The sequence below is a fragment of the Lipotes vexillifer genome, unplaced genomic scaffold (genome assembly GCF_000442215.2).
Source record: "Lipotes vexillifer unplaced genomic scaffold, Lipotes_vexillifer_v1.1 scaffold496, whole genome shotgun sequence".
Classification (NCBI taxonomy): domain Eukaryota; kingdom Metazoa; phylum Chordata; class Mammalia; order Artiodactyla; family Lipotidae; genus Lipotes; species Lipotes vexillifer.
The window spans coordinates 3,099,026-3,108,706 of record NW_006786690.1 but is presented as its reverse complement, the minus strand read 5'-3'; the positions used below and the strand labels follow the sequence as shown (position 1 = coordinate 3,108,706).

The window sequence follows — 9,681 nt, the reverse complement described above, 5'->3', positions numbered from 1 at the left end:
GGCCCCCCCCCCCCCCCCCAGGGCCCTTGCCCTTTCCACTGTGCTGTACTGCATTCCAGGAGAATGCTGTTGTTTCTTTGTGCCATTATACATATGAGCAGAAAATGCAATCCTGAGTGCGGCAGAGGCTGTGCAGTGTGTGTGTGCAGTGTGTGTGCCAGTGTGTGTTGACTGGGTTCACCAAACCCACGGCGAGGGAAGGGTGACCGATTTCATGTTCACCACACCCCACCTGACTCAGCTCCCTCCCCAGCCTTTCAGAAGAGAAACCAGGGAGTGTTTCTGTTTATAAAGCAAAATGAAACAAAAACAACCTTCATCCCAAACAAGACCATTTCTAACTCTCAGACAAAAAGAGGCGGGTTCATGGGGCTCAAGTCCTAAGTGATGCGGGTACATTAGAGAGGAAAAAACAAAAGCTTGATTTCTAAGCTCATTTCTGCCATCGCAGTTAATTGGGCTTGCGTCTCATTTCCCATGCTAGTTACCAGGGGGATGTAAATGTTGACAGAAGTTGGCCAGGCAAGTGACATGAAATGATAAGGATGCCCCACCGTCTCGAGAGTTTACTGGGTGCCTCCTTGGTGCCAAGAGCTTTTCAAAGTTTGTCTCGTTTAATCCCCCGGTGAGAAAGGGATGCCCCCATTTTATAGATGGAGACACTGAGGCACGTAGAGATGAACTTGCCCAAGGTCCCACTGCTGTCAGTGGCAGCACCTGAATTCAGCGCTACATGATGGTGTACACAAGCCTTTTGCAGTGGGGCTATTAGCAGGTCCATTTTAAGGAAAGCGAAGCCCGGAGATGTTGGGGCCGCAGCTAGTAAATGGTGAAGCGCAGATTTAAACCCAGGCAGCCTGACTCCAGAGCTTGCTACCTCCAAGACCTGCCCAGGCCCCTCCTGTTCCCACCATCCCTACTACCTTCCTCAGAGCAGAGAGAGAGCTCAAGGCACCATCAGGGCCTTCAAGGACTCTCCAGTGTGGCCCAGGCAGTGTATGATTATGGTTTAATATAAGGGCTATTAACAGGTTCTTCTGTGCTGAATTTTAAATGCAGTGAGCCTTTGAGCCTTGCAGGTGGGGGCAGGGGAGCTGATTCCTGCCTTGTAGGTGATTATGGTCCCTGGTGGACAGAGGGGGAGCTGACTACCAGGAGACTGAGGCAGGAGATGCAGGAGATGCAACCCGACCAGAAGAGCCCTGGCATGTGGGTGCGATTTGAGGTGCTACAGGAAGGAACAGAAAGAGGTTTTTTTCTAGAGGGCTGTTTGCAGGACTGGCATATGTTTTGTTTTGGTTTTTTTTTTAGATGTATTTATTTTATTTATTTATTTTTGGCTGCATTGGGTCTTCGTTGCTGCGCGCGGGCTTTCTCTAGTTGTGGCGAGCAGGGGCTACTCTTCGTTGCGGTGTGCGGACTTCTGATTGTGATGGCTTCTCTTGTTGCGGAGCATGGGCTCTAGGCACGTGGGCTTCAGTAGTTGTGGCACCTGGGCTCAGTAGCTGTAGCTCGCGGACTCTAGAGCGCAGGCTCAGTAGTTGTGGCACACAGGCTTAGTTGCTCCACGGCATGTGGGATCTTCCCGGACCAGGGCTCAAACCCGTGTCCCCTGCATTGGGAGGTGGATTCTTAACCACTGCGCCACCAGGGAAGCCCATGGCATATGTTTATTGATGGTCACTGCATGCCGGGCACTGTTCTGAGTACTTTATACACACTAGCTCATTTAATCCTCATTTTAAAGATGAGAAGACAGGGCCCAAAGGGATAAGGACCAAGGTCACGCAGCAAGTAACAGCGCCAGAATTTGAACCCAGGCAGTGTGAGGACAGTCTACTCTTGACCACCAAGCCAAACTAACTCTCAGACGAGTGCAGGATAAAAGGAAAAACAGTCCCGCCGAGTTTTGAATAAGGATTCTAGCATCAGTGCTGCTACTAGCTAAGTAACCTTGATCTAGTCACCTCTCTAGACCTCAGTTTCCTCATGTATAAATCGAAGATGTTGCACTAAATAACTTCGGGCACCTTTTAGCTTCCAGAGTCCCTACAGTGAGGGAAAGCTGAAGCAGGAAATGTAACTGCAACTCTTCTAGGTTGAAAGAATAAACAGTCTTGGACATCTCCAGCCCCCAGTCTGCTGCCACACTCCCAACACCAGCATCAGCCCACAAGAATTTTCTGGGCACCTATATGTGTCTGAGGATCTAGGGTTGCCAGATAAAACACAAGCCTGCTCCATCCCACCCTGCCCAGTTAAATGTGAATTTCAGATAAACAACAAAAAGCTATTTTAGTATAAGTAGGTCCCAATCAATATCTGGGATATACTTATACTAAAGTAGTTTGTTATTTATCTGAAATTCTAAATTAAGAATCCTGTATTTTTATCTGCTAAATCTGGCAACCCTACTGGACCTTAATCACATTTTAATTCTGCCACATTGCAAACTGGTTTGAGTCCAGGACAAGGAGGAAGAGAACTGTCACCTCTTAGCCTGGAGGGAGAGCACGCTGCCTATTTGCTCTTAATGAATATCCAAGAAGGGTCCTCCAGGCAGCAGGATGCTGGGGCTTGCCAGTGGTGGCTCAAGAGGGCAACTGTTAAATATTTTCAGAAATGTTGCTCGTGGTAGCTTGAAATTGACCAGGGTAGGGGGCGGTATTTACACCACAGAGATTGGCCAATGCTCTAAATCAGAACTTGCTTTGTGGAGGAGAGAGCTGGTTTACCAGCACACCACGGCCTGCACTCCACACCAAGTAAGTTTCAAAGCTGCCTGGAGGGAAAGGTCCAGCTGTAGGGAGTTCAAGCTTTCTCCTGCAAAAGCTAGAGGTGGTGGATGGCTCCCTGGGAGGGCAATAAAAGTCCAACCTTTGGCCTCTGGGGTAACAGCTCATGTGACTAATGTTACATGAGGTTGATGAGTTCTGGCCTCTCAGCATCTCCCAGAGAGCGAGAATCCAAGTCGAAACGGGTGTGAACTCAGCCAGCCCTCGGCTTCTTGGCCGAGACCACCCCAGAAGGCAAAAACCAAATAAACCAACCAAATAAAATGGGTGTGGGGAGGGAGAAGGGAAGAGAACTATTCATTTGAGCTCTGCTAACTGCCTGTTGTGTGTTCCACGGGGAGCTCTGGGCCAGGGCTACGCCCGTTGTCCCCTGTGCACGTGAGAACTGAATGAGTCAATGCACGTCCCACCGGCCTCATCATTACCAGTCCTCAAGTTGCCACAACAGCCTCAAGGGAGCAAGGACCTTCCCTCGGCGGTTAAAGGCCCTCAGAGTGGGATGGAGCAAGAGATGATTGATGTTGCTGGGCAACATTTGGTGGAAATGCACTTTGAGAGCTCTTTTGAAGGATTAAAGTCCCAAATGGGCAGCACGTGCCAAGGGTGGGACACAGATTGACATTCACTTGACCTTGGGATAGGTTTAGAGAGGTCATGAGGAGGAGGGGAAGAGAGGGAGCAGGGCATTTACCTCCTCACCCCAGACAGCTCCTTAGGGTATGGCAGGGCCTAGTGTCCACAACCTGGACCCGGTCACATCTGCACACAGCCTGGATTTTTCTAGTCCTGATTTCATAGATTCTGTCCAATTAAGACTTTCAGGTTTGTCAACCCATTTCCAGGTTGGAAAAGGCGGTCTCTGCTGGATCATTGGCCAAAGCCCACAACACTAGAGCTGCCTCTTGACTCTTCAGGGATGTTCTGCCCTGCTTTGGTCTATTATGGGGGTGGCCAGCTGGGGTTCTCAGGATTGCACAAGATGAATGAAAACCAAGAGTCTGCGGAAGGGCTAGCAGTATATAACAGGAGGAAGACACGCCTGAGGTGGAAACAGAGCCCTGTCCTGTGGTTAACCCACTGGCACAAGTGCCCAGGAATCTGGGGTTCCTGCGGGAACAATTTCCTTTTACAAATACCTCTGGTCTTAGGGTCTCAGGACAATGCATCCATCCACCCTTTTCTCAGGCTGATGTGGCCAAAGTGGTGATAGCATGGGTCAGAAGAGACAGGAGAGCCAGTGTCTGCCCCCAGGGCACGTCCCCTCACTGGGCCTCAGCCCTCTCATCTGTGAACCTGCAAAGAGGCAAGTGCGGGTGTGGAGATCTATAGTTTTCAACCCCACTCCGGGCCTCCATGAGGAACTCAGGGAAAGGGGGCCCGATTGGCAGTGGCTTCGAGCAGCAAGTCTCCTTTACCCGCCCCACCGACGGGCCTCAGCATGGGATGCTGTCACAGATGGGGCCCCTCTGCTGAGCCCAGGGATTTCGGGGTCACTAAAGCTCTTCTGGTTCAGACTGTCTACAACCCTGAGAAGTGTCCCTTGTAAGACGCCCTCCCTCCTTTCTGCTTTCTCCCCTCTCCCCGCTCCAACTCCATACACTAATGTCTGGCAGCAAAGTTTCCATGCCTCTGATAGCAGAGGAAAAGGGAGAGGCAGGGAGCGAAACTCAAGCAAGAAAATGACACTTTTTTGTTCAGAATGGGGATCTCAGAAATGAAAGATCCCTGGGCGCCCTCAGGGAGCAACCAGGAAAAGTGGGATGAGTTCTCTTGAGGAGATTGTTTCTTAGTGGCCCAGGTGAAGAGCAGGTGTGGGGCAAGCCCAGGGACACTGGCCACCTGGGCAGATGAAAATGGGGACCAGGTCTTTGCCCATCGCTGGCCTGGCTGGGTTGGAAACACAGTCAGACAAGAGAAGCCAAACCTGCATTTTCAAAGCATGGGTTTATGTCAGTATCGTCTCTGAGCGCCCGTGCTCCTTTTTTGCAGAGCCCTCCTCTTTGTTAACTCTGGTGTCAGCTCATCAGCAGGCCTTTGAAATCCCCTGAGTGGAATGTGCGCCAAGACTCAATTCAACAAGCACACACTGTGGGCCAGGGCCCGGGCGGGGGCACCAGGATACAGGCGGTTGGCAGCTTAGATGTTCTAGTAATGGGATGGAAGAGACGCAGCAAAGCAATGCAGGATGGGTGGGACAAGGTCCCGTGGCTCGTAGGCTTGAGTTGGGATCATTCAGTCGACCCACTTTTGAGGGGCTTTGGGGGTCTGGAAAGGACAATGACTGCTGCCTGAGGAGTTCCGGCTGGGCGGAGACCAGATGCGCATGCCCATTACCACCCTGCCAAGCACAAGGTGCTTGGGCATGCAGGGGAAGGTGTGCTTGCTTCCACCCGGGAGACGCCAGGAAACAGTGTGGGAGCCTGGAGCTGCTGCCAGGGTCGTCCTCACTCTGCCTGACCCTGGCTGTGCCACTTACTCAACCCTCTTTGTGTCCCAGAGTCATTATCTGAAAAGTGGGGATAATAACGGGACTTAGCTCCCAGGGTAATCGATTATGGGGATTAAATGAGTTCATAAAGGCAACATCTTCAAGGGGAGCCTGGCACACTGTCTGTGCCAGCCAAGTGTTTGCGATTTCCACCAGTGTGTCCTGCAGACCCTGAGGAAGGGGTGCTGGTGATTGATATGGAAGAGGTCAGGCTTCTAGAGCAGGAAGGTCGAGCAGACCCCACAGTGGTTCAAACACGCAGCTGAGTGCACACGTGGGGAAATTATCCCCTTGAACGTGGCGGTCTCTGCAGACTGAACTTCCTTTCATTGAAAAATCTCTGACATTAAAAAATTCATTTAAAAATATCCCTGGTCTGGTGCCTTATCAAGGCAATAAGTGAACCATATTAACTTTGTACAATTTCACCATGAATTAAACACTGTCCTACTTACCGCTGGGGAGGGTGGATTTGCTGTCAGGCTATGTCTGAAATTAACATGTATTTTAAAATTGTGCATCTAGAGGAAAGGGTGTCTGTATCCTACCAGTATCCCTTCATGTGTGCCTGGAAGGGATTAATCAGGTTTAGGATCATGGAATAGTAATCCTTGGCAAGGGCCTACCTATTATAACATCCTTATTTTTAAGATGAGGAAACAGAGATGCAAAGACTTTAAGGGAGTGTCCTTAGTGTTACATAGCTTGGGAAATAGTGACCACAATCCAGGGTGGCATGGGGACAGAATCGGGAGGTGGAGGAGGAAAGTGTCCCTCGGGTGGCTGGGCTATGCTCTGTCCCAGATTAGGCATGTCTCTTCATGCACCCAGTGTCAGCAGCACATCTGTAAATAACTGTAAAATGTTCAGGGAAGCAGACTTCATTTCTAGCAGCCAAAATTGCCAGTCCAGACACCGAGCCCAGTGAAGGATTCCTCGTACGCAGCAGTCAGATTCTCATGGGGAATGTGAGCTGGGCAACGAGGCCCTGAAGTTTCTCTCCAAAGTCAGACTGATAAGGTAAGTGCACATTTCAGAGGGCACTGATTCTGTGTTAAAGGTGTGCTAGATGGGTCACAGAACAAATGTGAGGACACAACCAAGTCATGAGATGAGGCACAGGGTGTGTACGATTAATGTCATAAGAAGGGTGGTGAGACACCAGAGTTTTAAAATCTGCTTTTAATTTGTATTGCCTCACTAAATTATTGGGTGATGTTAAACAGAATTCTTAACTTCTCAATGCCCATTTCTCTCAGGAAGAATGAGAATAATGAGCAGGCAATAAGACATTTTCTTCCTGTTTTTATAGCTTGAAGAACCTAAAAAAGTATAATAATCCAAACTGTGCATTTCAGATGAGGAAACTGAAGCCCGGAAAATCAAGTGATTAGTCTAAACCCAGGCAGCTGGTAACAGAGCAGAACCCAGGGGCCGGGGCTTATGGATCCCGTGCCCTTTCCAAAAAATTCCGTACTTATTTACAAAATGCTTTCAAATGCTTAGATGAACGTTTTCACATCGTCAAACCAACGCAACCATGTTTGAAAAGTACTAATCAAATTTCTGAGCTATTTCTCTCTATATCGGATGCTGTCTATAGCTTTGGCTGCCTGCCACCTTGGTTCCTTCAGCAGAAAAACTTCTGAAAATAGTCGTTTAAAATGCAAACTTTAAAAGCCAGACCATTCAGTTTCTGGATTTGAGTCTTCAGAACATGATCGTGTAGCATGGGGTCTACACACACGACATCTTCCCCTATCTTGAGCTTGGTCTGTGTGGCGGAGGCATTTTCAGAAACGCACTCGCTGACTTTCACAGATGGACTTGATGGCTTTGCGGGCCACAGAGGGAGGTGTGGTGCCATGTGTGGACAGAGCATGAGGCTTAGGAGTGAGCCGGGCCTGGGTTTGAGGTCTAATTCTTTCAATGTTGATTCAGCAGATATTCATGTGGGGCCTCTCATGTGTCAAACCCTGCATTGTGAGACCTCGGGTGGGTCAGTCATTTAACTTCCCTAAGCCCAGGTTTCCTCTTCTGTTAAATTAAGGTATTAAACCCTTCCTCTTAGCATTGTTCAGAGGATTAGAAATATGGTCTAAAACTGGTTTCATGCATAGTAGGGATCGGTAAATGGTGGCTGTCATTATTTTTATTGGAGGTTGGCTGCAGATATCTGAGAGATGGACAGTATATTGTCGGTAAATTGACAAATGGAAAACCAGACAAAAAAGAGACAGAGAGACAGACGGACAGTTAAGACATAGAGAGGAAACACCTGAGTGGACAGCTTATTTATCACCGTTGGAGAAAACCTTCAAGTAATTAAAAATATATGTGTGTGTGTGTACACACACACACACACACACTATATTCTTTACTATTTGCCTTCTCGGAATCCTAAAATATCAGAAGTGGAGGGAACTTAAACATTCTCTAGCTCAGCGCTCTTGTTTACAAAGGAAGAAACAGGCCAAGGGGCACAGGGCTTGCCGAGGACTCACCTGCGTTCAGGACCCAGATCTCCCCATCCCCTCTCGCCATCTTGGCGAGGGGGTAGGATGAAAAACATTTTTAGAATGCAGCAAAAGGTAACTGACATGATGACTCCTCCAAAAGAATGTTATTCTAAAGGTCCTAGTTAAACGAATAAAGGAATGAAGATGTTAAAAGACTCTTGCGTCTGCGAGTTGCTTCCTCCCCCTGCTGGTAAGAGGGGAGAACATCAGACCTGGGCTTTCAGCCGGTGAAATTACAGAAGTTACGTGAGGACCCACCAGGACCCAAGCAGAACTTTCCAGATCAAAGAGAAAAAGAGACACAGATATTTGGGGAAGAGGGTTAGGAAGGGGGAAATGCAGGAACAGTTCTAACACATTGTCAAAGGAAGCTTAAAAAAGAGGGGGGTGTCATCCCAAAGGTAATTTTACGTTCATTAGACTCGTTTATTTTTCCTTTTATGTTATTTGAAGAAAGTCTTGTTTTTCCTGTCATGTTTTGAGTGAGGCTGGGGGAAGGGGGGAGGAAAGAATTTTTATCTTTTACTTCATATGTCTGGGATTTTTGCATTTTTGATTTTTATAGTAAATTTTAAAATACATTTTTTGTTAAAAAATGTTTGGTTTCGGTGTGGCCCCATAAGTCCGGACATGTTTTCCACTGGATTTAATATCTTTCCAGCTCATTCCTACAACCCAGTCAGAGCGCACAGCTGGAGAGGGTGCTGCAGCTCCTTGGATGACACTGCCCTCTACTGGTCACAGAGACAGACGCACCAGCCAGACTCGCGTGTCTGTCCCCTGAGGCTAAACTCCAGACTAAAAGTAAAGCATCTCTAAGACAACGCCATTACCTTTTTTTTTTCCCCCCTCGGTTTTAAAAACTCATTTAATGTGTTACTTTTCGACACAAAACATACCACAGGCTAAATTGATACAAACAACTACTACATTTGATTTTAACGAAAACGCCGAGAGGCGCGTCATTACCTTTTTATGGTAAAACCTCTTGGCTTGACTATTGAATCCTTTTTTTTCTGATTCTGGAATTCTGGAAGGCTGATATTTAAAAGGAATGGAGGATTGTGTTGGATACGCAGCAGTAAAACCTAAACAACAAAAACAGAATAAAAAATAGCACAAAACACAGAACTGACGAATGCACAAAACACAGAGCTATCTGTTAACATTTTATTTTAAATGGAATAAAAAGAGGAACTTGCCTTTTGACAAGAGATAAACATGAAACTGGATTTTTTTTTAAAAGACCCTCTTGGTAATTTATTGGTTCCCGCCCCGCCATCCACCCCCCCTCCCGCCCCCGCAAGCACCTGCAGCTCCTAAACTAGTGAGACTTGGTCACACAGCTGAAGCATATTATCAAGGGAAGAGGAAGGATCCGACAGGAAAGGCGTTCTTGCCCAGGAGGAAGGGGACACAAAACCATTTGGAGCAGCCTTGGAAGAGAGCCAGGCAGTGGGACAGAGCAAGAGTCCTCACTCATCCTCAGCCCAGAATCACAGATCAGCGAAGCACCGTAAAGATACAGAGAGGTCAGGAAATCCCAGAGCAGAGTGGGGCTCGCTCTCATTCTTCAGGACACAGTGCAACACAAGTGTAAGTTTAGGTTTCTGCTTTGAGCAGACTTGGGGTGAAAAAGCAGAAGGATCATTTATAGAAAATCAAGTTAAAATTTTATATGTCTGGGTTGTGATGTATAAATGATATACAAACTCCCCCCTTTCCTTCCTTCCACTCCCAATGAATGGTGCAGAGAACCAGAGAAGAGAGAGCTACACAGAGAAAGAGTTCCAGAGATGTGCACTAGGTTCCCCTCAAGTAGTTTCCTGAGTATCAATCAGCCCAGGCATGTGAGAAAACTCCTCAAGGCTGGGGAAAG

General features: G+C 47.8%; 1 protein-coding gene across 1 annotated transcript in view; it reads right to left on the bottom strand.

Annotated features, from left to right (window-relative positions):
* The window catches only part of STPG1 (sperm tail PG-rich repeat containing 1), a 53,035-nt gene that overhangs the window by 26,167 nt on the left and 17,187 nt on the right, over positions 1–9,681 (bottom strand). Inside the window, exon 4 of the mRNA XM_007459156.1 lies at positions 8,772–8,890. Within this exon, the coding sequence (XP_007459218.1) occupies positions 8,772–8,890 (119 nt within the window). The remainder of the gene's footprint in view (positions 1–8,771; positions 8,891–9,681) is intronic.